At 36.4% G+C, this 27,980-nt stretch overlaps 5 protein-coding genes across 9 annotated transcripts; 2 read left to right on the forward strand and 3 right to left on the reverse strand.

The window, feature by feature from the left end:
• The first annotated feature begins 4,604 nt into the window (after positions 1–4,604).
• Positions 4,605–8,057, forward strand: LOC143216912 (short neuropeptide F). The gene is made up of 4 exons (XM_076440494.1): positions 4,605–4,877; positions 6,835–6,936; positions 7,243–7,424; positions 7,703–8,057. Exons 2-4 carry the CDS (start codon positions 6,849–6,851, stop codon positions 7,757–7,759), a joined length of 327 nt encoding a protein of 108 aa, XP_076296609.1. The 5' UTR covers positions 4,605–4,877; positions 6,835–6,848; the 3' UTR covers positions 7,760–8,057.
• A 64-nt stretch (positions 8,058–8,121) lies between these two features.
• Positions 8,122–19,983, reverse strand: LOC143216906 (uncharacterized). Of its 4 annotated transcripts, none has more exons than XM_076440486.1 (14): positions 19,842–19,983; positions 19,468–19,553; positions 19,150–19,408; positions 18,555–18,699; positions 17,484–17,683; positions 17,270–17,376; positions 16,958–17,179; positions 15,534–15,737; positions 14,353–14,655; positions 11,918–12,016; positions 10,501–10,886; positions 8,906–9,020; positions 8,622–8,783; positions 8,122–8,319 (listed from the first exon to the last, which is right to left on the reverse strand). In XM_076440486.1, the coding sequence occupies exons 2-14, from the start codon at positions 19,540–19,542 to the stop codon at positions 8,122–8,124; spliced, it is 2,475 nt and encodes an 824-aa protein (XP_076296601.1). In that variant the 5' UTR covers positions 19,543–19,553; positions 19,842–19,983. The 4 variants fall into 4 exon arrangements, with proteins under 4 accessions (XP_076296601.1, XP_076296600.1, XP_076296599.1 ...); XM_076440485.1 differs by having other exon boundaries at positions 19,468–19,557; XM_076440484.1 differs by having other exon boundaries at positions 19,468–19,590; positions 19,842–19,982.
• Positions 19,626–21,616, reverse strand: Fh (frataxin). The gene is made up of 3 exons (XM_076440491.1): positions 20,914–21,616; positions 20,616–20,736; positions 19,626–20,235 (listed from the first exon to the last, which is right to left on the reverse strand). The coding sequence occupies exons 1-3, from the start codon at positions 21,165–21,167 to the stop codon at positions 19,963–19,965; spliced, it is 648 nt and encodes a 215-aa protein (XP_076296606.1). The 5' UTR covers positions 21,168–21,616; the 3' UTR covers positions 19,626–19,962.
• Mrps10 (mitochondrial ribosomal protein S10) lies at positions 20,914–27,976 on the reverse strand. Of its 2 annotated transcripts, XM_076440493.1 has the most exons (6): positions 27,801–27,976; positions 27,606–27,731; positions 27,395–27,522; positions 27,092–27,293; positions 26,921–26,979; positions 20,914–21,006 (listed from the first exon to the last, which is right to left on the reverse strand). In XM_076440493.1, the coding sequence occupies exons 1-5, from the start codon at positions 27,813–27,815 to the stop codon at positions 26,923–26,925; spliced, it is 528 nt and encodes a 175-aa protein (XP_076296608.1). In that variant the 5' UTR covers positions 27,816–27,976; the 3' UTR covers positions 20,914–21,006; positions 26,921–26,922. The 2 variants fall into 2 exon arrangements, with proteins under 2 accessions (XP_076296608.1, XP_076296607.1); XM_076440492.1 differs by lacking the exon at positions 20,914–21,006 and having other exon boundaries at positions 26,791–26,979; positions 27,801–27,968.
• On the forward strand, positions 21,973–26,885 carry LOC143216907 (beta-1,3-glucan-binding protein). The gene is made up of 8 exons (XM_076440488.1): positions 21,973–22,114; positions 22,733–22,957; positions 23,328–23,449; positions 23,943–24,085; positions 24,185–24,348; positions 24,462–24,826; positions 25,112–25,213; positions 26,656–26,885. The coding sequence occupies exons 1-8, from the start codon at positions 21,973–21,975 to the stop codon at positions 26,764–26,766; spliced, it is 1,374 nt and encodes a 457-aa protein (XP_076296603.1). The 3' UTR covers positions 26,767–26,885.
• Positions 27,977–27,980: the final 4 nt, after the last annotated feature.

Below are 27,980 nucleotides of genomic sequence, written 5' to 3' on the forward strand. Positions count from 1 at the left end.
AACACCAGCTGCACTCATGCAGCCCCAAACAAGTACTGAACCTCCACCGTGTTTGATTGTAGGTTTTAAGTTTTGTGGTTTCAATTCTGTATTTTTTTTTCTCCAAACGGTACAGTGTCCATCAGACCCAAAAATGTTGAATTTACTTTCATCTGTGAAGATCACTTTATTCCAGTACTCCACTGGTGTAGTTACATTATTATTTGCGAATTCCAGTCTTTTCTTTCTATTCATTTCACTTACGAAAAATTTTTTACGGGCCACCCGTCCGTGATATCCTGAATTTCGTATAAAACTGCGCACAGTACTAGCAGATACGTCAATGTTTAAATTATTTTTAATGTGTTCAACTATTTTTATTGGACTTATTCTTGGATTTGTCTTTACCATTCTAATAATAACTCTACCAGTGTATTCATTGATTTTTCGTGGACGTCCACTTCTTGGTTTATTTTGTAGTCTTTTTCGTAGTCCATACCTATCAATTAAACTTTGTATAGTAGATCGAGGTCTACTTACAATACGCGAAATTTCTGCTAAACTTTTACACTGATTGTGCAAATTAATAATAATTTTTCTTCCTTCTATCGTTGTTTCCGCACGTTTCCGTCCCATTTTTCAACGATAACTTTGAATATTTCAGGATTTTGAACTGCTATTGATGCCAACAACGTTTCTAAATATACTGAGGAGATCAATCATACTTACACCGCAATTTGTTTATGTTTACATGGTATGTTTACGTTAAGAACTGTTCCCTACGCAGTTCGAATTAAGGAGTGTACGAATACTATTTGCTGGTGTATTTCAGTCGATTTTTTGTTTTTCCTTATTACATTCGCAAGTTAATCAAGAAATTAATTTTTTTTTGCATTGCATCTATTCTATAGACATCTCAGAATATGTACGTATTCATTGTTTACAGAAAAAATAGTTAATAAACAACAATTTCACAGTTTTGTTTGAAATTTATCAGTGTACGAATACTTTCTACACCCACTGTATGTAGAATTTTCTGAACGATTCGTAATTGAACTACGTTCGTTATACTATTAGACTGTTGGTATTTTGTCATTTGGATAATTTGGTAATAATGTACGAATTATTGTGAGTTTAAGTCATTTTTTTTGTGAATATTTTATTTAAAACATTTGAAGCTCCTCGATCGTTTTAATTCTGTCGTTGTTTCAAGCTTTACCTACGCAATTTTCTTATAAATATATGTGCATACATACAATCACAATCCACAGCGCATTCGTTATTAATGAAATTTCAGTGGTTCAATTTTCAGTTTACTGCCTCGTTATACGCGAAAGAAGCTTAATAATTTCGTTTCGAATAATAATGTCAAGAGAGATTACTGGAATTTACCAATCAAAATATCTCGGCGATGTACGGATGAAATTGTTAACGTTGTTATTATTTACTTCACAATTATTTACTTAAATTCCTACGATACGTAGTAGCACTAGTATTAGTTCAGTCAACGAAAAGTTGTAGAGGGAAATGGAAGGAACACAATCTTTGACTTTGGGTCTTTGTTTGGACCAGTTAGTAGGTAAACATACTAAAAGTCCCCACTCCTAGGAGGTGAGCGGGGTACAGGTGGGCACGTAGGAGGTCCCCTTTTTCGGTTTTCCGCTTATATCTCGGATACTATGGGTCCTAGCGATAAGATCATTCTGTACAAAATTGAAGCTGACAAAACGTGTCACAAGATTGATTCGATTCAGTTTTTCGCTATTTCGCATAGTTTCCGAGATATCCGCGCTCAAAGTTCACTAATTGTGCTTATGAGTTAGCTAGTCAAATAAGGCTCTTCTTTTTTACAATTAGCGAACTTTGAGCGCGGATATCTCGGAAACTATGCGAGATAGCGAAAAACTGAATGGAGTCAATCTTATGGAACATTTTGTCAGCTTTAATTTTATATAGAATGGTCTTATCGCTAGGACGCATAGTTTCCGGGATATAAGCGGAAAACCGAAAAAGGGGACTTTCTACGTGCCCCCCTGCACCTCGCTCACCACCTAGGAATAGGGACTTTTAGTATATTTACTTCCTAACTAGTCGAAATAAAGTCCCAGAGTTAAAAATTGTGTTCCTTCCATTTCTCTTTATACCCCCCTTATGAGCATTCATTGACTGAACTATATACCAATAGTAGGAATCGTTAGAAATCGCATACGAGTACACAAAGATCGAAAATTGAACGATTTGATCATAAGTAGAAGTAAACGATAACGAGAGCAGTCGCGTCAGTGATATTGCATTGCCATATGTCGGACAGATTTTCAAAGGCGACTTTTTCGGAAAGTAAACTTACAGTTAGCATCATACGAAGTACCATACGAAGTATCATACTCTACGAATAAAAGGAACTTCAAACTCGCGTTTTTTCGCAGCGTAGAAAATTTATAGACCACCTACCCTGCTACACTTTAATACTGTTCGCACCTAGAAAACTCTGAACGATAAAGTAACGACTAACAAGAATTCATTTATTAGCCAATGCAAGTCGTGACAAGATATTTTCTTGCTGCCTTCTAGCCGTTCTAGCAGATACATAAATAAAATTGTAAGTAGAATGAGCAAGCGATGGTCAGACTCGCTAGTCGGCCGGATCGACTGGATACGAAGCCCAGGCTCTTTCTAGAAAAGAGAGCTGCGCATACGATCAAATGTTATTCCAAGTTATGTATTGGTTCCAGTATGTGTCACATTTTCTATTTAGTTGTAGAAGAAAATTCAGTGAAAATTGATCTAAGGAATAGGCGATATTTCACGATTAGTTCTTGTCTGCGGTAGTTGCACGAGTTTCTGCCGTCTGCCCACACGCCCACACGAACAAGCTAAGAGGTAACAAGCCTGGAAATCAATTTGGCCATGATACCTGTTCACTGTCCCGTTCCCGTTACCACATACTGTTCAAATTTCTGTTCCGCCGCGTCTCGCCGCGCCTCGCCGTAAGAAAGCTAAGCAAGATGACGAGACGTGCTTCTTTCGCGGTAATCAGGGCCGGCGTGACCTTTTGCGGGGCCTGGTTCAAAAATTGTGCGGGGCCAGAATACACATTCAAATCTTTCACAATAAGGAATTATTTATTATAAGTGCAAAGGATGTTACATATACTTTTTGTAAGATAAATATTACATAATTTGATTGAGTTTGCTGTTTCACTTTCTATTGAAAGAATAGCCAGAGATCGATCTTATCTAAATCGTAAATCGGTCTTAGCTTATTGATGATCGAAGATAATTTTTGATTAGCCATCGCGATCGCTTACATGGGACATTACCCAACTTGAAGACACCGATTTTACTGACATTCTTATAGAATATTGGTACCTTAAAGAAATGAAAGTGATATTTTTTCGCATCCATAATTCGCTTTCAAGGGGCAAAAAATTCAATGAAAGTACAAAATCTGTAATTATATGTATATGACTTTCGCAAAAAAACTATTGATATAGTTTAATTTCTCGTAAAAAGTACATTTCTCTGCAAGCGTTCGAAATTTTTTATCTGAAATAGTTTCCAGGATATAAGGACTTTATAGAGTTACACTGGACATTCATGATTTTCGTCACGCCTTCAAACTGAATAAAAAAAATGTCTTGCATCTGTTTATGGTATCACCATTCTGTAAAAAGTTAATCAAAATCGGTGTTTTCTAATTGGGTAATTTCCTTAACGCCTAATGTCCTCTGCACCCGTGTTGCAGACGTGTCAACGTTCGATGTCAACATTTAGTGTTAACGTCTGCAACACGCTGCAACGAAATACTTCAATGCAAAGACGGGAGAGAAAATCTTCCACTCATGTCAGTGTCCCGCAAGTTGTCATCGATTAGTGGATTATGCGATTGCATTTTCCACACACACAAATATTCAATCTACTATACAGGGGGTCCTGCAAAATGTCTGGTGAGTTTTCGTAGACCGCGGGGGTTTTCAAAACGCGAGGCCGAGTTCCGGGGAACGCGCTGAACCTGCCTCACGCCGGCCCTGGCGGTAATAACTACATATAATGGGATCCGTTTGTACCGTGGACTATTGTCGATCAAATCGGAGACGATCTCAAATTATTATAAACCATGTACAAACAAACCGTGCTTTTTGTACAACAATATTTCCTACCATTACGTTCAGTGAAAAGATCTGCGGTCTGTGTAACAGGGAGGAGGGAGGACTTGTTGAAACAAAGTCCAGACAAAAACATGTTGAAACAATCGTAATGTATTAATATTGGATATCATTGTATTCGGGAAAGTCTACAGAATCTTTTGCTGTAAAGAACAATTCAATATCTTTTATAAATAACATCACAATATTTGTTTAAAGTTGAAAAATATGTTTTTTTTTTCAATGCCATGTTTTTCAAAAACTGTGCGTATAGGAGAAAAATTAAGGACAGATTCAGAATCAGCGCAAAAAACTCTATAAGAAGGACCCAACAGTATATTGAAATCATTTAAAAAAGTTGAAATTTGTTGGACAGTGTTATTAGAACTCGTGTCTCCGGAAAGAGGGAGGCTGGAAGATTTCCTATCGAAGAAATCACAACGCGAGGGTTGCGAGTCCGAGTAGGACAAGAGCGCAGCGGGCGAGAAGAACGCGTGCGCTCGAGATCGCTAGCGGTTGCTTTCGAGTGGTCATCCGTGTCTGCGCCCACACTCCCCTTCCCCAGAAAAACCAGCACATCCCCCACATCCGTATATATACGAAGACACCCCCGACGCTCGACACTGTCATTGGCATCGTTACCGTCGTCGTGTCGTGCGACTCGCTCAATTCCCAAGATCGCACCACCCTCTCGAAGAAGCGAATCTACTGGTCTAACGGCTAGGATCTCCTTGATCTTCTTCCCCTTTACACGGTGAGTTCGTTTCATTTCCCATTTTCATACGGTAAATATACAGGGTGTTCGGTAACTGGTGGTACAAGCGAAAAGGGGGTGATAATACTACATGAAAAAATAAGTCGAACAAGAAGGAACTACATTTTTTCGTTTGGCAACTCGTTTTCGAGAAAATCGAGTTTGAAAATGCAGCGAATACACGTGCTATTGCATAGGAATCGTCTGACGCGTCCGGCGAAAATTCGAAGTCGATTTTCTCGAGAACAAAGTCTTACATGAATATTATTTTTTCACGTAGAATCACCCCCTTTTCGCTTGTACCACCCTGTATATGTATGTATGTATGTATGGTGTGAGCTTCCTTTTCTCTTTTTGCTTTTTCTATGAAATTCCAAACGATGAAGAATTTCTAATCGCTATAATCAGAAAAGTAGTGCAAGGTGATAAACCGGCTGCTAGAAAATTTAATTTTTGGTAGGACGTTTGCTTGCTCGGGTGAAAATTGACTTTCGATAATTGTGCTGCACCAAAAGGAAGATTAAAAATCATTTTTCACATTATATGTTCTGAAATTAAATTGTTAGATGACGTTTTTGGTGAGTGACATGTTGAGTTCGTTAAAGCGTTTAGAAAATTATAGTAGACGTAGACTTTGGAAAATAATAAGCGAGTATACAGAGACTGTTTCAGGAGAGATTATTATCGGGAACATTATGCAAAGTCTTGTCAGAGATATACGCGTCCCGTTCGTTACCCTTGTGAAGTTTCATTATTCCACTCGATTTCGATTCAATTACTTCTGGGACGAATTTACGTTTCAATCGACATATGAAAAGAGCGAAATTCCGAACCACTTGACTTGTCGTTCTATGAACAGCGAAGAACCTTTGAATAATCGGTCATTGTTTTAATGAAACAATGATCGAGTTTTAAAGGTATGGACTAATCGATTGTGTAACCGAGTGCGCACTTGTAATATTTCCATATTGCATGGAAATTGATGAGTAGAATTGCAACAAACTCGAGCGAAATAGAAATGATCTTTCTTAACACTTTACCTACCGGAAGCCTATTAATAGGATTTTTAATAATTGTGTTGTACCAAAAGAAAGGATAGAAATTTTCTTTTACATTACAATCTTAAATGAAACTATTAGATGACGTTATCGAGGGTGACTTGTTAGTGCTCAATGAAAATTTCTGTTGCTATTGAAGGTTCCATTAAAAAGTGTTTAGCCATGCACCATAGATTTTTCAAAATTATGCAATAATCACCGGTCGATAATGTGTTAATACAAAAACGCTACGAACTTTCGTTCCAACCCAACATTTAATAATTAAATCGCGCATACTTCTCACTATCCATTGGTCAACTTTTTTATACATTGTTCCATTAACTTGTCCTTGGATCCAGTAATATAGAATATCTCCATTCCGCAAGGTACCATGCCGCGTTTGAATCGTCCATTTTCCATCTCTGGAAAATCCACGATTCTGTGGATTTCAAGCAGAAACTGATCAAAAGTCGTGTAAAACTACGATTTTCACCATTTTTAACCGCTTGTAGCTCGTGTGTATGTTAATCGATTTCAATGAAACTTTCAGCATGTGTATAGCTAACATAGATCTACAAAACAAATATTTTAAATTTTCATTAAGGACCCAAATAAAAAAGTTTTGAAAGTTGCCTTTTTTATTTTTGCATTTAACCTTGTAGATTATGATTTTTGAAAAATCTTTTTTGCATATCATTTCGTAAACCAATGCTTCTAATTGATTATAAAAAATCAGGTCGTTTGGTATAATTATAAAAAAGTTATTAGTTTTGAAAAAGTGTACGAATACTTTGTACACCCACTGTACATACTTCGAAAAAGAATTGTCCCTTTCAAGGAGGTGCAACATTTATGGGACAGCCTTTAGACAATTTACTACTGGATCGCTACTAATGAGTTTTATGCTATTTTGATTTTAGAACAGCTTAACAAGATGTCCAGTCAATTATACGCAAAATCCATTTTGCTGTTTGCCGTTATGGGATTCGTTTTGGCAGCGGAAAACTACGTAGACTATGCAGGTAACTTCACTTGGCAAAATTGAACTAGGAATTATGATAATCCCGAGCGGAAAAGCCAGTGATCGATAACATCCTGATAATAAAACTTTAATACCAGTTTAATAAGAGATAAGCTATTCGAGTTGTGTTTGCGCAACAGGTAAATAATCTAGCAGATTTACTATTGGTAAAAGTGTACGTAACTTCAGTTTTTCAACAACAATTCGCTTGAACGAAATTTTTGTTTTGCATAAAGATCGGCGATCCGCGTCTACCGATTAATATAATCGCTGTTTGTCGATTCTTTCTTTCTTTTGCCTATTATAGATGAAATAGCTGATAAACCACCAGCAGAGAATATTCGCGAGCTCTACAGACTTCTAATGCAACGCAATGCATATGAAAATGCTGGGCTCGGTGATATTCCGTTCGAGCATTTGATGATTCGCAAGTCGCAACGGTCGCCATCTTTGCGGCTACGATTCGGACGTTCGGATTCTCGATTACCGGTAAGCGTTCTGTTTCCACAGTTCCTTTTCAACTTTTATAAAGAAAAGTATGTAATATATTAGGTATCCGAATAAATTCCTGCCGTTCATTGATACGATAGATGTCGGAGTTAAACACTCCTCCAAAGAATTAAGGGATCACTTGTGCGATCCCTTAATTCTTTTTGAGGAGTGTAGTATACTTGTACGTGATTCAGGATGGTGTAGCGTGTTGCGTGTACTACTTACTTATACGATAGTGCTATAAACAAGCTTTGAAACTTTTGTACGTTTTGCAGATTGCAGCATTGTCAAAGGCCATGAATAATATCGCATCGTCGAGGTTCAACGATTGAAAGAAATCACCAATGTTCTTTCTTCTTCGCTATTTTTGTTACGCGTGCGCAAACTATAGAGCTTGTAATCATTATTTTCGCGTGGTATACCATTTTGGTAGCTATTGTGTCAACCTATTGTTACGTTCAATTATGTTATAGAAATATAAACAAGCGAATATTTATAGGACATATTGATTAAATAGAAATCTGGACATCATTGTTTATTAGAAAGAATGAATAAAAACTGGAACACTGTGGAATGTATAACGAAAAAAGAAATAAAAATTTTATTGACGCAACTAAACTAAATAATACATTTCGATGCTAGTAGTACTAGTATTTAATATGTAGTAGTAGTAGTAGTACACGATATATGTAAATTATTTAAAATGTGCTGTTTTCACGGTAGAACACAACTTCTTAATAGAATTCATTGCCTCTCTATCCTCGTGCGACAGTTCACTTATATTTTTAAACTCTGGTCGCATAAGTATCTGGCTTCGCGCACGTGCCACTGTGACGAAAAGAGGTAGAGTTAGAGCTTTTCTCCAATTAGTCCTTTCGTACTGAACGAGAAACTGCAAAGAACATGGAAATATAAAAATGATTAGTATTATCGACTATTCTATAATTACATATACAGGGTGGCTGAAAAGTTCCCGGAATTTTTTAAAACATTTCAGCAGCATAAAAATACCGCACAAACGAATGAATCCACACACTTGACCGAATAATAAATTTTATTAATTCATTAACAATGAAATGAACCTAAAACATTCACAACAAATGTTCGAAATTTGTGTTACCTATCGAATCAAAACCCTCAAGGTACAAACATGGCAGCGAACGTGAAGGTTGGTAAAGAACTTCGAATGCTGACCTGGTCAAAGGTGGTATCCTCGATGTGAAACATTATGTAAGTTAATGGTTTAACAAGTGGATCGGTCTCTGGTATATTCGTGCAATATGTTTCACTGGCGTCGTTCCGACGAAGACTATTTAATAATATGTCTGACGTTCGGACTAAACATTCGTGTACCACCTGTATCGGAAAGAAAAATTCAACTTGCATTTTGCAATATTATATTTATTCGTTCGCGGAGGCTTTCGTATCTAGCTCAATTATTAGTTGACTTAAAAATATAGGAATATTATTATATTTACTTTTAATGCCTGTCTCCCGGATTCGGTAAATAATAATTCATCGGTGCTTGTCTCGATGATAGAAGGCATGCCAGTTACCTCCCTGTTGTGTGGATTTTCGTTGATCCTTTCGATACTGAAAAGTGCATGTCTCTTGCAAATGTATTTCGTGATTTAACAAGATTTTACCTGATAGTTTGATCGCAGTGTGAACTTTTTCAAAAGAATTAGCTAATTTCATCTAAAAAATGCCCAGTAAGCAAGCTACTGGAATTTGGACAGCAGCTACTTCCGCATATGAAAATGCTGCCCTCGTTAAGAGGGCAGCACGGTCGCACTAATGTGGCAAATGTCGATAAAGTAAATTTTTATTGTACAAACACACGTGTTAAATTAAATTAAATTATTATTTTAATGTGTTAAATTTTCGTCATTGGCCCAGAGTTAAAAAAGTTGTAAAAACTAATTTTTACCATTGTTTTTCACAATTCCGTCCAAATGCATTTTTTCAACATATTCTTTACACTTCATTTACTAAACTAATTCTTCTAGCCTTACAGAGAAATTGAAATCGTTTGATCCATTCATGAAAAAGTTGTTCTGATTTAAAGTGTGTGGAATCAGTTATGCTCCTTACTGTAATTAAGAATTTACGTTCCAATGAAATTAAAAAGATACGTATAGGATACCAATGTATCACACTCCTAGTGTATCTGAGAGAGTTAAATTTACAATTCCTGTTAAAATGGTAGCAATTATCAAGTAAATAGTAAATTGTAAACTAAATTTTCTTTATCTTCACCCAGGTCCATCGTTCCTGGAGGCCTTCCTGGAGGAATATTTCCGTTTCATAGAGTTATTATTTTACATGTCGCTGTGTGGTCGTGGTTTAAACGATAATGTATTATTGCCTTTTTCAAGGAGGAAGAGAGAATGTGCGGGATATGTGAGAGACACCTGGGGAAATTAAAACACCTGGCAGAAGACTGTGAAGGGGTGGAAAGAATTAACATAAGTATAGAAAAGATAGTACAGGAGAAAAGAGTGGGAGAAACAGTAGAATGGCTTAGGAGTATAGAGAAAAAAAGGAATGAAGTAATCCAAAGAAAAGAGAGAGAGGCAAAATTAGCGGGGGGGGGCAGTTAGATAGATCAACATAGACTATAGATAATGAGACATTTGATGTGGCATGGGATATGGATGGATGAGTGGAGGAACGGATGGATAGAGGAATAGAGGGACGAATGACTTAGAGATTTGTAATCCAAGTCCAATTTCTTGGCCGCGAGGCTGAAATAAATAAATACTACTACTACTTATTGTCTTTTTCTTTTAACCTACGCCTCTCATATTAGACGTTGCAATGTTTAATTAGTGCGACCGTGCTGTCCCCTTAACGAGGGCAGCTTGCCCGCTTTTGCTGCCAGCGTAGTGCTGGCATATGCGGAAGCAGCAGCTCTCGAAATTGGCTGACTGGGTGTGATTGCAGGTAATCGCACAATTCATCTAGGAACGTAGGAACTAACGTTTCAAGTTAAAAACTTGAAGAATGAGAAGAAAGAAAAGAAAGCTTGATATTTCTAATGACTAAAACGAAGAGATTTGAAATATCTTACTTTTGATTTACCAGCAGGAAGAAGTCATCGATTTGCGACGTGTGTTTATTGTCCTCGTCGATGCCACAGATAGCTTCAGCTACAGCAATCGCGATCGTCGAATCATCGTTGGATTCGAACAAGCTCGAAGCTTCACGGGTTGTTCCTCCAGAAAGCGAACTGACTTTCGTTTTCGTTTTGCAGTTCACCGAAAACTCGAGAAGAGCGGAATAGAGAGCGGTGCACAAAATATGAAAAAGAATGTTGCCACCGATCGGATGACAATGTGCAGGGGCGTTATTATTTAAGGCGAGTGCGATTCTCAAAATGGCGGTCGGTAACGTTAGATACAACTCGGTAAAGCAACCGATTACCAGCGACATTGCCTGATACATGCTGGCTCCAGTCTGCAATTTATATTTAACAAAAGATTTATGTATATGTATATGTAGAATGTATGGTAGAGCTTCTGCAAATTAACGTGAATATTTTGCAATCCAAATAAATCGTTGCAGGGATCACAAATGCATCCTCTTGTTCGAAAAGACAAAGTAAAAGCTCTCATTAAAAAGCTGGAGTTATGGAAATCACATTTATAAAAGAATGAGTTGGAAATGTTTTCACTTTAGAAAGATTTCTGGGACACAGCCAATATTAAAGCGAGCAAAAATCTTTTTATCGAACACTTGAATTGAAAGAAGTGCTGCATTTTTCAAATTATTTCAAAGACCTTGATTTCTCAATGGTTTTGTGGATACAGAATCCATTTATCGACAATCAAGAAGACGAATTTGAGCTGACAACCGTCGAAAAGAAAAAATTGATAGAGTTATCATGCGACAGCTCACTGAAACAAAAGTTTCAAAATGAAACCATAATTCAATTTTGGGGAATCTTAGTGGAGAGTATGAATCTTTGTATATTGCAAAGCAATGCATGTGCTTCTACCGTTTGTAACGTCTTATTTATGCGAAACGAGCTTTTCGGCACTGGCTGCAATGAAAACCAAATATCGAACCAGGTTAATAGCCGAAAAAGAGTTACGAGTGGCATTCTCCACATTGCCCCCAAGATTTGATTAACTTTGTGCCAATAAACAACAACACTCGCATTAAATTTTGATGCATTAGATGTAGTTTAATTAATAATTTAATATAAAAATAAATATGCATGTTCCTATTGTTATAGCAAAACCTTGTTATTATTCTGTTAATTGTAGTTTTAGTATTTCAAAACGTGTCTATATTATTATATCGATTAGAAGAAAGGGAGGCGCGGAAAAAAAAATTTTTTTTAGGGAGGTATATGTAGTAGCATAAAGGTTGGAAACCGCTGTCGTAAAAGACACTCGAATTCCAACAAGTTAAATATTGGTCATTTTTCAATAGTAATCCTTTAATTTTTACCGTAAGCGCAATTAGGCGTTCACACGACTTACTTTCGCAGCTTCCAGCAGTAATTCGATGATTGGCGGCATCATGTTCTTTAATGGTCTTAAAATTGCATTCACCCACGGAGGTCTGCATTGATTCCAGACCTGCATAAGTGTAAAAAAATCACACTTTTATTTCATTTAGAAGGCGAGTCCAGAAAGTAACGAGACCAGTTCGGTGAAAAGGTTTGCCGATTATCCCCTTGAAAATAGCGCCCTTGCCAAGCTATACACTATACAACTGACTATACTGACTATACTGACTATACGGCATACTATGTAAAGCTTGTAGAAAACTAGCTGCGAAATCGCTAGCGATAGATCACATTCAGATTGACGACGCGACGCACAGTGGTCTGGTAGCTCGCTTTTTGTGGTCAAAACTATTGTAGCGTTATTTCAAGGTTTAATGTTATATTATTATAGATTATAGGTCGTTGGATTCGTCTTGATACCAGTTAGAATATTATGCAGTAAAAAATATATGTTAATATTTAAAACATTGAGGTGACCTTCATTTTTTATAAAAGAAGAGATTTTTCTTTAACTTTTTGTATTGAAGTTTGTAGAAAAGTGAATACTGATTAACTTTCGTTGGAAACATTTTTTTGTCAGATCATCAGAAATATTTGAAAAATCTTGTTAACAATTCTCACAATGCATACTATTGACTAGAAATCGCGGAAAAGTAGCTAAGATCGAATTCTTCGTAGGAATTATACGAAATCTAGTAATGAGAGGTTTTCAGGGTCTCTGACTAGCGCAGAGAAAACATATACATACATTGTAATTCCAAGCTGCTTTGCAAGATTCAATTGGAACTGCGTATCCAGGCGTCGAATAATCGCGGGCCCGTATTTGTTAAAATCCGTTTATAGTTCAAGATTGCGGGAGATTGCAATTAAAATTTGCATGATCTTCTTAGTAAGCTTAGTAAAGCTTAACCTAGTAAAGCTCTTTAAGCTTTCATACAAAAATAGTCCGATGCTTAGCGGTCTTAAGCGTTTTTGTATAATCCTTTTCAAAGTTTGAAATGCTATTAATTTACGCTATTCGTGTATGGACTAAAGAATGCTTAAAAATGGATTAAATATTTTAAATGCGCTTACTAACATATATAAAACCATCATTAAAATCTATTTTCTGATATTCGATGATTGAAATCTAAAACGCTTTATTTTACTTTGAATTTTCTGGCTTTGTCTTTAGAACGCTGTATCGCATCACAGAATTATCTAAAATGAATAATATTTTGGATTCGGGTGCTTTCAAGGGTTGTTACTAGGGATTGCAATCCCGCAGGATCCCGCGTTATGTTTTGGTCCCGCATTTCTTAAATAGGTGATGGGGAATCCCGCAAATTTTGCGGGACTATGCGTCCCAAAATTTCGCGAATGAAGACGCGCACGAAGAACTATTTCGATGGTCTGTCATGAAGATATCGACAAAACTTAAAAAAAGAGATGATTTCCTTTGAGAGCGATGGCAAAAAGGGGAAATATTTACGTATGGCTTACGAATATTTTTTAATTATTCGACCTTCAAGTTCAAGTGTAGAGACTTAACGAGCTTTTTCTGCTGCAGGATATCTTTTTGTAATGACTTGAGGATCTAACTAGAAGATACAACAATTAATAGACTGCTTTCTACGATCATATTTTCAAAGTTTTAGAAATTAAAATTTGTTTTTATAATTTTACCATTTTTCAGATTTTAATCTAATTAAAATTATATTCACAGACAGGTCGATTACATATAGTTCGTTCTAAACAATTTTTATAGTTATTTTTAAGTTTTAACCGACATTTTGGTAAAGGAAAACATTCTTCCGATTCACCTCAGCAATTAATATATAATATCGTAGCTTCGTTATTGATATAATAATTTTTTATTTAAATAATACCGTCTTCTAATAATTATTAGATATAACGAATTATTATATTATACAATTTTATACAATTAGACATGTATATGTGTATACAATGTGTATATGTATTTCAATTATACTTTATTTTCCAAAAAGAGATTTATTTTAATTTAAATTTATGTAGATTTAGATTTTATATGTATTCTGTTAATAAATTTTGACTAATATGATTAAAGATGATTATCTCATTTTAAGTAAAGTTTCTTTATTAAATACATATGCTAGATTGAAGACCTAAATCCTTAGTCCCGCGGAATTGAAAATGGCGCGGGATTGCAATCCCTAGTTGTTACTTTATAGGAAAAAATTTTTTTTTCAATGTATTAAAGTTGAAAAATTGAATTTTGGCGACGAAAAAATGGTCTCCAGACCACTGTGCGACGGCAGAGTAGAGCTATACATGCAAGTACCAAATTAGCGTCGTCAGACATTGACTATGGATTTCCGAAAACCGATTTCTGTCTCGTTACTTCATGAAACAGACCCCGTACATTTTTCAAGTTTGATCCGGTACCTGTTGTCGATCGAGGTAAATTGACCAGTCATGATTTTGCTTCAAGCATGGCACGATAACGTGGTCAGGATCCTGCACTATGTAAGTCAGAACGTGCACTAAACTATATAGAATCAACGCCGGCGTTATCTTCATAAAATGATTGCACAATGCGCTATTGCAAAGAAAGCCGCCGCAGTTTTTCACATATTTTTCCGATTTCTTTGAAGTATAGTAATCGTCTTCTGACGTGAAATTACCACAATCGTGGATTAAAATGTTCAATAGAATCTTGGATACGGCGTAATCGTTCATAGAAAGGACCTATGAAAATTCTAATGAGCATTTTACAGATTTGCTCGTAGCATGAATGCATAAAAATTCGTAGTCTAATTACGAACTTGTCGAAACTATCGAGACTGTTTATATCAGGGACTGCTCTAGGGGGGGGGGGGGGACAACCCGGGCATTTGCCCGGGGCGCCATTTTGGCTGTAAGTGTGAGAACGATATATTGATGTGTTAAATACCCAGTTTAATAGAAAATTTCACATATCGATTTTTTCGTTCGCTAAAAATTTACAGTGCGTGGCGTATTTATATGTCTAAAAGCTAAAAATATTTACACTATTATTGAAAAATTAACGCAGAATTTGTAAAGAACGCTGCTTGAACTTGTTTGAATTTTTGAACATGAATATACTTCTCTGAACAGAATAGCATTAGCACGCGAGCAGAGCGCTGCTTCAACTTGTGTTTGAAGTTAAATTTAAAAAATGTAATAAAAAAGTTTGCAGAACTGAAAGTAAGAAAAAAATGTTTTTTGTGATTTTAATGTAGTTAATATTACATTCTTTTATTTTCAAAATAATAGAATTTTAATTGTTTGTGCAATAATACACATTTTTAATAGTATTTAGAAATGTAAAAAATTATATGGTTAACAATTTGTGTTATGTCATGTTATGTTATGTTATATGTTTCTTTCTAAATATATGCTTTTATTAAAATTTAAATAAAATGATTTGATTTTTATTTACAATAAAAAATATGTACCGTTATTTAAAAGATATACATATACATATATTCTTAAGGGGCTTATGTATATTCTTAAGGCGACGTAACCGCCAGAGCGGGCCCTGTTTATATGTATTTATAGCTATAATAACTGATAACACAGTCCGATAGCTGTTTACCGTTTACCTTGATTATTTGAGGCCAATTCGGTTGAGGTTGGTGTCTAAGTATGTTCAATTCTAAAATCACTGTTCTGTTTTCTGGCAGACTTGAAACGTATATGTCGGAATCAACTGTACCTAATAAATTAGGCGCGCATATTAGCAGCCAGGGTGCAGGTCCATGGCGTGGTTGCAAAATTTTTAAACGGTCGAGCCCTCCGCGAAATGCCTACAAATAAAATTTAATGGATTTCTAGCTAAAGGTCGTGTGCTACGTTTCACAAATTTTCAATCGAACCTCTACATCAGGTCTGGCCAACACGCGGCCCGCCAGGCGATTTTATATTTCCATTGAAACTTTTGTTTCATGTTGTATGTGTACAAAAAATATTAAATAAATGAAGTGTCATTGTTATAATGCGCGAGTGCGACTACGAACCCCAGTTTTATGTTTGATATCTTCGATATAATTGAGTTACAGTGCAACAATGAAATGAAACAAATTTTTGCGTCCACATCAAAAATTAATTTTTACGGTACTTATATTACATCCGAGAGATATTCCAACTTAAGATATTTTGCACAAATTGAAATTGAAGTTGAAACGGAAAATTTGATGTTGAAATTGAAAAATGACGTTGAAAATGAAATTGAAGATTTGAAATTAACGAATTGAAATTGAAAAATTGACATTGAAATTGAAAAATTGAAATTGAAGAGTTGAAGTTGAAATTAAAGGGTTGATATTGAAATTGAAGTTGAAATTGAAAAATTGACATTGATATTGAAATTGATGTTAGCGTTTGTTTACTTGTGTAACGTCTTAATACGACAGTAATGGTGGTTTAGAGTTATTTAAATTGAAATATCTCGTGAACTAGTAATTTTTCGACATACGTAGCTTAGTACTTTCTTATAACGAAGGTCTAGTTGCATCGATTGATGTATTACAAAATACCTCATTCCATTTAAAAAAATATCGGTGACCTTGAAATCTCATTAAAATATGACCTCGAAAATTGTTTCCCTTACACCGTTACACGTGGCCCTTCAAACAGTGTAACTTTGCCCTAAGAAGTTTTTTTGTACAACGAAAAGTAACGTAGATATCTAAGTGTTCTGTTTCTTCGGACTCACCCTGTATATTACTAATGCATGTTTATTTAATGCGTGAGTTTAAAAGATTTTAAAAAGTAACATTATTTTAGTTCTTGATCATGTTGGGGCCCTCTCAATCGCGGGGCCCCGGTGCATAGCATCCGCCGCACCCCCCAGATGGCCGGCCCTGCGTTTACCTAAAGTGCGGCTTGCTGAAACGTTACACGGCATCAAAGTGGTCCGTGAAACCATTTGGGTTGGCCAGACCTGCTCTACATTTTAGCCCCCGCCTCAAGTCCCACAAATGCATACGCGTTACCACCTCAAATTATTTATCATTTCTTACGGTACCTGATACAACTCTTGAAGCGGCGTCCCCCTCAGTAACAAGCAAGTTAACAACTCGTTGCATTTCGCATGAATGTCCCTAATAGCGACAGGTAATTTATTTAATTTCATTCCAATCATTTCGCTGGCGCCGACACACGCGCTCAAAGCAAGGTATCCCGTGCAACAGAGCACGTTGAAGGCATCTGTCCAAAATTGTTCGGCCCGTGCTAAACTCGGTCGAGCCTATTACATACAATAGAATATACGCATTGTGTATGTATTGTCCCATAAATATGTTCGGCGAGATACGTGTAGCGTTAACGAAGCGCTTACATAAATAAACCGCGTCACAACGATAGATAGCGACTCGTTCAATATCCCAGAAAAAATACGCTGCGCCATTTTCGGGGAAACAGTGTCCCATAAATCTGTTCTCGTTCCTAAAAATTAGGGATACTTGACTTGATACGTTGACTTTTATCTTTATCGAACCAAGAAGCAATCCTACAAGCTTGCTTGAAATGGAACAACGATCGAGTTACGCTACCTTGCATGTACAGCCACCACATTTGTATCACATAGGAGCAACGTTCACGTTCGAAAAATGATTTTGCGTCGTGCCAATTAAGAGAGTCTGCCTCGTTGAGGATGTACAATGAAATCAAGCGACAATGCAAGTCCAATAATCTTTCTGCTACAGCTTCAGCCATCTCATGGTACGATTTGTACGATTTGTTTATCTTTTCGCTGTTGGTAATTGGAAAATTCTTTAATTTCCTTTATTTCATAGTTGAAATTCTCTGAATATACAGGGTGAGTCCGAAGAAACAGAACACCTAAATATCTCCGTTACTTTTCGTTGTACAAAAAAACTTCTTAGGACAAAGTTATACTGTTTGAAGGGCCACATGTGAAGGTGTAAGGGAAAAAATTTTCAAGGTCATTTTTTATTGAGATTTCAAGGTTATCGATGTTTTTTTGAATGGAATGATATATCTTCGTTAACGTAATGTTGTAGCTGACAAAATAACGAATTCACGCATGTAACACAATATGACCTACAAATGACCTTCAACCCAGAAAAATGGAATAAATAAGATTCAACGTGTAAGATTCATTTGCTTTATTTCTGTTACGCAAAATGTTCAAAAATATTCCTTGAGCTGCTATACATTCAAATGTATCGCAACACACAACATAATAACAGATTCGGTGTTGACAGGAAGACATTTATGATACACCTTCATCTATGCTTTCGTGCAGAATCGTGTTTATCTACTACTAATTACTCTGAAGACCTTCTTACTATCAGATTTCCACTGTTTCGAAGATATCTAATCTACCAGTTTATCGATGAGCGTTTCACAATGCGTTACTCGAAGGAAGATATGATTGTTCATTTACGGAGAAAGTCGACAGTGTTTAAGAGAAGCGTTTAAGAAGAAAAATGACCTAGAAAATTGTTTCCCTTACACCGTCACATGTGGCCCTTCAAACAGTGTAACTTTGTCCTAAGAAGTTTTTTTGTATAACGAAAAGTAACGGAGATATTTAAGTGTTCTGTTTCTTCGGACTCACTCTGTATTTGATGTTATCGAATAGCGATAAATAAATGTACCCAATGTACGCAGAGATCGTGCTCTTAGACTGTTGACTGTAACACCATAAACAGTTTCGGATCAACGCCGCTGCACCCAATGTGGCTGTTAACACCGTTAAATCCGCGTGATCCAGCGACTCTTGAATCAGCAGATGCAAGTGTTCTGAAATTAGTAGAATAGCTTCCTATATTGTCCTACTCTGTTAATCTATCTCTCTGTTAATCTGAAAAATTATAACGATAGATACATATTTTTGACCCGTTCGAGTACATACAGTAGGGGACAAAAGTTTAAGACCGCTCTAAAACAGACAATAACTTTTTTAATATTGTACTATACGATTTGAACATTTTTGGGAAGCTAGAGCAATTAGTTTACTAAAGGATTTCTTTTCACATCCTTTAGTAAACTAATTGTTCTAGCTTTCCGAAAAAGTTCAAATCGTATAGTACAATATTAAAAAAGTTATCGTCTTCTTTAGAGCGGTCTTAAACTTTTGTCCGCTACGAGTACATACATTCTACCAAAAAGAGTATTATCGTTGGATCGTTCATGAAATTTCTATGTCCGAGATATGCTTTGACTATTCACGACGAAGACGAAGACCAATACCTAATAATTGTTCAGAGGTATCGACAACCGTCGATATAAAATCGGACGGTTGAATTTGTTTGGTGACTCTGTCTTCGGCTCCTGCGCTTCCGGCAGCTTCGGAACTTGTTAATCCGGACTGGCGTTTGAAAGCTGCTTGGAAGTCTAACTCCCACCATGTGACAATTTTAATAGCAGCGAAAGACGCGTGCCTTGGAAAGTCAAGTTTTCCACCGCATATACGCGTGCATAATGGCTCTTTTAGTACTGTCTGCATTTCCTGCATCGTTACGACACGTTACGCTAATTTTCCAATTTATTTTGCGATAATTATATTACCTGATAATATTGCATATCGCGTTGCAATAAAATTCTGACGCGATCTACCAAGTTGCCATCTTCCATAATCTCCATGATTGCGACTTCTTTCTTAAAAATTAATATTCAAAATTCCTTAATGTCCTAGTCAAATAATATTCGTTACTCGTTACCAATGATTAACTGCTTTAAAATGTTTGTTTGTTTATTTACATAAATATTCTATAAACGATTTACAATTATATTAATGTACAATGTGCATTTGCATGTAATTTAAGTGCAATTCAAGTTTAAGAGAGAAATTTATTATTGAAAAAATTAAGCTTTGCGAAAAGTTCTAAAATGATTGTTGTGGAAAAATAATGACTACGTATTGTAAAAATATAAATACTTACATGCGTCTACGACAATATATTATACTATAATTTATACACGCTAACTGAGATTTTTATGTTCGACGCGGAACACACCCAGTCGCTTTAATGAAGATTACAATATCGTACGATAGAAACGACGTTATCGAAGACTGTCCCATACAGCATCTTTCTCTTTTCCACTGAACGAACACTTCTCGAAACACGTTGGACTCATTACGATCGCTGGTATTTCGTTATTAAGTAATTCGTGTAACGATTTTCCGTCGTGCTTGTAAATCCATGTCCCATTCACGAAATCGTATCTCTTCGGGCCAGACTTTGGAGAAGAGAGCCAAATTTGTTTATTCGGCGTTTGACGATTTATTACGTAAGTACCATACGATTTACCAAATTTAATAGTTAACACGCCATCCTGCAATATCATTCTATAAGAAACAGAGTCGCGAAGTATATCTTAACCTGTTGCCTTACGATTTCATTGCAAGTTCCAAGAGCACGTGTCGTAAACAACAACAAGGTCGGTCACACGTCGAGCCCTTTCCGGTTTGGGTGAGCGTTCGAAGTTGTGGAAATCGCACACGTCTTTTGATATATAAATACATATTCAAGGTATAACTAATTTTATTTTGCAGGATGTTTTTTGTTTCCAGTTATTTTGACTAGTTTGGTAGTTCGACTATGTCTCTCACTTGTGTTGTTTACGTTTGCCCAATCGACGTACCATGTCCCTCACACGATATTGTAGGCGATTATAAAGAAAGAAAAACTTCATCAAAATATGGAAAGACTTACTCCGTACGATACATCTGCTTCCGTTAAATGCGATGACTTTTCGATCAATTCGTCAAAGTACTCAGTTAAAGAATCAAGAGTTTCATCCGTGACTTTTTCAAATTGTACAGGCGTGAGTTCTCTGTAACAAGGGAAACGACGTGTTAACATTTTCGATTAATCGACTGACATTATTTTGGAATTATTGCTGGCATCATTCTTTTCCTTTTTATTACTGCATAAAACATTCTACTGAAATTTTTTAAGTAGATGTGAAACCTCGGTTTTATAACTAGAAATAATTAAGAAATTAACTCACGTGTCGGACAAATATCCCGGGCCTCCCGAGTTTGTACTAAAATGCGTTGTCGTTATCAATCGATGATTTATTACATTCAAACCAGTTCTTTCACTGAAACATTTTCCAGATTGCAACACAAGATAACCTATAATATTTCGTTTACGATGCACACTGGTTCCCTTTGTGAAATATCTATTTATAATGTTTCCTACGGAGTCACCGGAGATAATTCTAAAGTAGCCATACTTGGTTACGTTTTTTGTCAGCAACATGTTAAATTTCTTATATTTCGCCTATTGATCAAACAAACCCTTTATTTAGATTTAGACAAAGCATGCCTGCCGCCATGTTTCATCGTTTCATGGCGCTGCATGAGCGCATGGTGCGCATGGCGCGCCGTGGCGCCAATGCCACAGCATTTAAATGTGACGTAAAAATCACGAGAAAAAGAATAATTACCTCACACCTTTCTTTTCTTTTCTTTTCTATTCATTGAGTAATCGTATTTCGCTTATAATTACGAATAATCATTTTATGTATAACTTCTCTTGTTCACCTTCTGTGTCTTTTTGTTTCAGAAATTGGGATGCCCCTTTTGTTAGACTATTTATGTATATGATGGAAAGTCTAAGGCAGTGCTCCCCAACCTTTTTATCGCCGCGGACCGGTCAACGTTTGATAATTTTACCGCGGCCCGCTGAGGGGGGGGGGGACGTTGATTGTTTATATTTTAGATTGTTTTGATTTAATAATTTTTATTTAATTGTATTTAATGTGTTTCTTGGGCGGCCCGGTACCATTTGATCCACGGACCGGGGGTTGGGGACCACTGGTCTAAGGGATGCCCCGCAACCGCAAAGAACGTTAGTCCGGGAAACGTCAGAAAAGAAGAACAAAAAGAGGAGAGACTCGAAGATGTATAAAAGTTATCACAAGACCGCGTGCTCAGGTCAGAGTCAGTCAGTGTACAGTGCCAGCAGTTGATAGCATTTGCAAACGCGTTTGTCGAATCGCTACGCCGAGTGAGTTGTGTTGCAAGCAGTTGATATCTCATTGTTTATAAATTGTTAAAGGAAAATGTTTTGTCACAATGGCCTTATCGCGTTCATCGTGCTTTTTTCGAAATTTCAACAATTCACTGCACAAGAAAATTCTGGCTTTCCACCAACACCAACATTTCAGATCTTGGAACCGAATCAGATTCGAATTTCAATTCCAAGTAAGTATAAATAATAACAACAGTTATCGAAATGTATAAAAGAAACTACATATACGAATGTGTGTAGCAATACATAGTTTCTTTAGATATACGCATGTTTCCATAGTTCATATTTGGTTTTTTTAAATATTAACGATCTTGTAAAGAATCGAGTGTATGAAAAATAACTAATCTGTTTCGATGTATTTGCGCGTAAATTCGTACATAGCGTATATATAAGCGTTTGCGAGTTCCCGGAGGCACTGTAATCGCCACTAATCGGGTTTCCCTGGGTTTCCCCGACGCGACGCATAGAACTCTGCATCGTTCGTCAGAGAGGTTGAGTATGTAGATTTCCAAATTTGATGGGAAAGCCAATTTGCTTTTTATATTTCGTTAACTAAAAGGTTTCTTGCTTACATATTATACGTCATTTTACGAATTAAAGTAAAACATTGTTTAACGCTAACAACAAATATTACCAACAACATGTCTATATGTATTATTATATATCCCGGGAACACGTTTGTTTTGAACTTGTAGAAATTTCATTTAACTCGTAGATCAAGGGATTAATCGTAATGAGTCATATATTGTATAATTGAATAATAAAAAATGTTTTTTCGATTTCATTCACAGACGAAATCGGACAGCAGTTTTTTGCTTTCAATGGAAATATAAATAAACGAATCGAGGTAAATAGCGCGGGAGAGATATCTGGCGAAGCTTTTAGGGCAAGAGATGGAAAATGGACGATTCAAACACGGCATGGTACCTTGCGGAATGGAGATATTCTATATTACTGGATCCAAGGACAAGTTAATGGAACAATGTATAAAAAAGTTGACCAATGGATAGTGAGAAGTATGCGCGATTTAATTATTAAATGTTGGGTTGGAACGAAAGTTCGTAGCGTTTTTGTATTAACACATTACCGACCGGTGGTTATTGCATAATTTTGAAAAATCTATTGTACATGGCTGAACACTTTTTAATGGAATCTTCAATAGCAACAGCAATTTTCATTGTGAACTAACAAGTCACCCTCAATAATGTTATCTAATAGTTTCATTTAAGATTGCAATGTAAAAAAAAATTTGTATGCTTTCTTGAGGTACAGCACAATTATTGAAAATCCTATTAATAGGCTTCCGGTAGGTAAAGTGTTAAAATAACATATATATTTTCCATTCTATTATTTTTTTCCATTTCTGAGGTAACTTTATAATTACAGCCACAGAGGGTGACGAAGGTCACCAAGGTGAAACATCAGCTTGGACGTTATCGTTCAATGAAGATTTTGATAGTTTACAGGAATCGGTTTGGGAACGTGACATTAGAATACCATTAGGTCCTGTAAGTGAACTCTACACGAATTACATCGAGTAACGTGTACAGTATAGTACTTACATTAAGAACAGAAGTAGAAGAAGCGACGAGCAATATAGTTTGAATAGTAGAGGTGTGCGGGACGGGACGGGAATTCCCAAAAATGTCCGGGAATCCCGTGAATGTGTTCGGGATCTCTAAGACGAAAGTGTCCATTCCCTACCCATTCCACTGCCGGCCAAGGAAGGACAGCGTATGGGAAAGAGTCACAGGCAATCGCCGTTGCCGGCACAGTTCAAAGGCCCGCGTGTTCTTTGCGATCCGTATTTGCATGCTGTCCTTCTCTACGTTTGGCTTTCGTCTCAGAAATCCTGAACACATTCGGGAATACCCGAACATTTTCGGGAGTACCCGAACATTTTCGAGATTCCCGGACATTTTCGGGAATTCTCGCCCCGTCCCGCACACCTCTATTGAATAGTAAAAATTCTACTACAATCGTATAACGTTTATGTTGCAGGATTACGAATTCTGCACATACCACAGTGAACGAAACCCGGCTTTCTTACAAATTCACAATGGAAAACTTCGATTCAAGCCACTGATTTTAGAAGATCAATATGGGGACCGCGCCACTGCGTTTGGAAGAATGAAAGTTAGCGGGTTAGTGTACCAAAGTGTACTTGATATAATAAAACGAAAAATTTTTGTTCACTGCACTTTGCTTCTTTCTAAATGATTTGCACCTTTGATTTTGAATAGCTGTACGAGCCTTATTCCTGAAGAATGCGAGCGTAACGCGACGGCTTTCAGTATTTTACCACCTGTTCTGTCATCCAGATTAACCACAAAGAAAAGCTTCAACTTCCGTTACGGTAAAATTGAGATCAGAGCGAAATTTCCTCAAGGTGATTGGTTGTATCCAGGTAGATAAACGTTTTCGTTGAATTTTTCAAATATTTGTTACTAGACTGCAGATTTATGCATTTCTAACAAAAATTGTGGTATGCGAAATTTAATGTAGTCTTTGTTGTAACAGAAATGTACCTACAACCACTATCCAACGTTCATGGTTACGGATATTTAAGTGGACGCGTTATACTTGGCCTTGCCAGAGGGAACGATGATTTAGTCGACCGTAACAGGAATCGCACTTTCGACTCAAGAAAGTTGGATTTTGGAGTCAGATTCGGCACAAGCACGCATGTCGACGAGTATATTGTTGATAAAATAAAAGAATTCGGGCCAAAATGGACGGAAGATTTCCATGTCTACACAACAGTGTGGAACAGAAACGGATTTACGTTTTCCGTTGATGATGAAAAAGTTGGCCAACTGTCCCCTGAATCGGATGGATGGTTGCATAATTGCAGTTACGATAAGATGGCACCGTTCGATCAACAAGTAATTTATGTACAATTAGCTACTTGAATAAGTTTCTACCGTCGAGCGGACCACAACTCACTGGTCACTCACTGGTCATTGCCTGGTCAGTCACTGGTCAGTCAATGTTCAGCCACACTATATATAAGAGTGGGAGTAAGAAAACACCGATTTATTCGAGTGACACGATCTACAGTAAGGCTGGCAGTCTTTAAACTTTATCAGTATCTCGTCGGTGTGCTAATGCCATTCAATGTATGTATCAGGATTATTTCGTGTTACTTACAATATTTCATCTTTTTACAGTTTCATATTTCTATTGGCCTCGGAGTTGGCGGTATTCGCGTTTTTCCAGATGCCGTAGAAAGTTCAAACCATAAGAAGCCATGGCGAAACATCGGAGCAAAGGTAACTATTTTAAATTAGATCTATTCATTTTTATCGTAAATGCATAAAATCCACAGTGGCAGAATGTTTTCGATCGGAGGCATTGATACGGATTTTAGAGAAAACATTCGCAATTTAGAAGTATAAAATATTACTTTATGGAGTTAAAACCGATGGGAAATGGAAAGGGGCTTATTGAAGAATGAAGAACAACAAAATAACATAAGCTTCCATTTATTATGACAAAGAAACGAGAAAATAAACAAAATGCTGCACGGAAAAAAGTTTCCGATTAATGGAACAGCTGGAAGAAAATTTCCGATTCGATTTACACTGTCCAACACCAAAATTGTTCAACAATTACTGTTGGATGATTCTTACAGAGTTTTTTGCGCTGATTCCGAATCTGTCCTTAATTTTTCCCCTAGACGCACAGTTTCTGAGAAACTTGATTTAAAAAAAAAACATATTTTTCAATTTTAAACAAATATTGTGATGTTATTATAAAAGATATTGGATTGTTCTTTGCAGCAAAAGATTCTGTAGATTTTCCCGTATACAGTGATATCCAATATGAATACATTATGAATGTTTAAACATGTTTAAACAATCGTTAAAAATGGAGAGACACCACTTTTGCATCAATTGCTGAGGATATGTTTCAGTTTATCTTAAAAAGTAAGGGTCCAGCGTAAAATCGAACTATATCACGCGATAGAGCAGACTTTTATCTTGAGAAACCACACTTTGCGACGACGAAGTTTGCAACGTCGACGTTTTTGGGACCAAAAAGCAAAATATCTTCGCCCGAAATGAGTTGCTGTCAGTGGCGCTTACCACTAGAACGACCGAACCGTTCGCCGCGCCACGGCGCGTGGCCGTCACTGGCGGCTATTCATGTCGGGCGAATATATGTATTTTGCTTTTTGGTCCCAAAAACGTCGACGTTTGCTGCAAAGAACAATCCAATATCTTTTATAATAACATCACAATATTTGTTTAAAATTGAAAAATATGTTTTTTTTTTAAATCAAGTTTCTCAGAAACTGTGCGTCTAGGGGAAAAATTAAGGACAGATTTGGAATCAGCGCAAAAAACTCTGTAAGAATCATCCAACAGTAATTGTTGAACAATTTTGGTGTTGGACAGTGTAAATCGAATCGGAAATTTTCTTCCAGCTGTTCCATTAATCGGAAACTTTTTTCCGTGCAGCATTTTGTTTATTTTCTCGTTTCTTTGTCATAATAAATGGAAGCTTATGTTATTTTGTTGTTCTTCATTCTTCAATAAGCCCCTTTCCATTTCCCATCGGTTTTAACTCCATAAAGTAATATTTTATACTTCTAAATTGCGAATGTTTTCTCTAAAATCCGTATCAATGCCTCCGATCGGAAACATTCTGCCAGGGGTTGTATATGTAGAGTACAAACAATTATAAAGTAATAAAAATGAATATATTCTAGGCAATGTTGCAATTCTGGCAAGCAAAGGACGACTGGCTACCAACTTGGAGGAAGAATGATAGTATAATGACGAATTTTGAGATTGATTATATTCGAGTATGGTCAGTTTGATAAATATTGATATATGTAGTAAAATTAATGTGATTATTTTTCTGTTTATTACTATTTTATAAAATGAATAAGAAAATCATTAAAATAAAAAATATAACAAAGTTGCACAGTTTATTCGACCGCTGACTACAATAAACATGATAACAGTCCTTACCGTTAATCCTCTGTACGAGGGGCTTGTTCAACCGATTCGGGCAAAGTTTGCAGTTCAACCTGTGGAACACACATTTCAGCTGGTTTAATAATTTGCCATTATTTTTATGAAAAACTAGCGAGCGTCGCTTGCGAATATGTCTGGTCAAATATAATCAAATGATAATTGTACCCTTGTAGCTTTCATCGCCACTCCTTCCGGAAGATTTCTTTGGAGATACTCCAGGAAAGTGTCTGCCGTTGATCCAGTCAGTCGGAAAAAGTCAAGATATCTGAAGTATGTTCTCATTTCGTATTGAACACGGTGATTTTTGTGGACGTGGACGCTCTTCAGCAACGTGTATCTTTCATGGACAGGTTTCTTTGGCGCAAGACTATGAATTTTAACATTGTTCGATTAAATTGAATTCCTTTAGAAAAACGCAAAATTATGGTCGCAAACGTGTTGAAAGAAAATTCTTGTATCGAAACGTACTTTCTGCCGGTAGTGATGTTTAAGTTTTTAGCTGCCATAACAGCAAACTCTCCGTAACTCCTTAAAACTGCAGGATCATTTCCCCTGACTTCAATTTCCAGTTTTTTGTACAATTTATCAAGAACAGGCTGGAATATACGAAATAAAATGTAGCCGTATTTTGATAAATTAGGAACCTCTGAAAAGAAATCTCCGGTGAAAATCGTGTTACCTCGTTACTAGCTGCTGAAGAATCAACATGTGTAAGTTCCGTGGAAAAGAACGAGCATGGTAGTAAATCGATATGCTCCTTTCGGTGTAAGCTGTTATTAGCTGCATTTCGTAAAAACGACGATATCTGAAAAAGGGTACAGCGGTTAACCTTAACCTCTTCTGAACGAGTATAATAAGTGTCGAAATAACATACCTTTGAACGAAACATTTGTTATTCTAATTTACATAAATACGAGGAAGGCCTAAATTATATTATTCTAAACCTGAATAAAATTGATCTTTTGCTGATTGATCGTATTCGTCACACATATATGTAAATGCAATGGCAATGTACAATGGAGTACAATACAATCAAATACAATGCCCCAAGAGC

This window comes from Lasioglossum baleicum, chromosome 16, assembly GCF_051020765.1.
Source record: "Lasioglossum baleicum chromosome 16, iyLasBale1, whole genome shotgun sequence".
In the NCBI taxonomy this organism is placed as follows: domain Eukaryota; kingdom Metazoa; phylum Arthropoda; class Insecta; order Hymenoptera; family Halictidae; genus Lasioglossum; species Lasioglossum baleicum.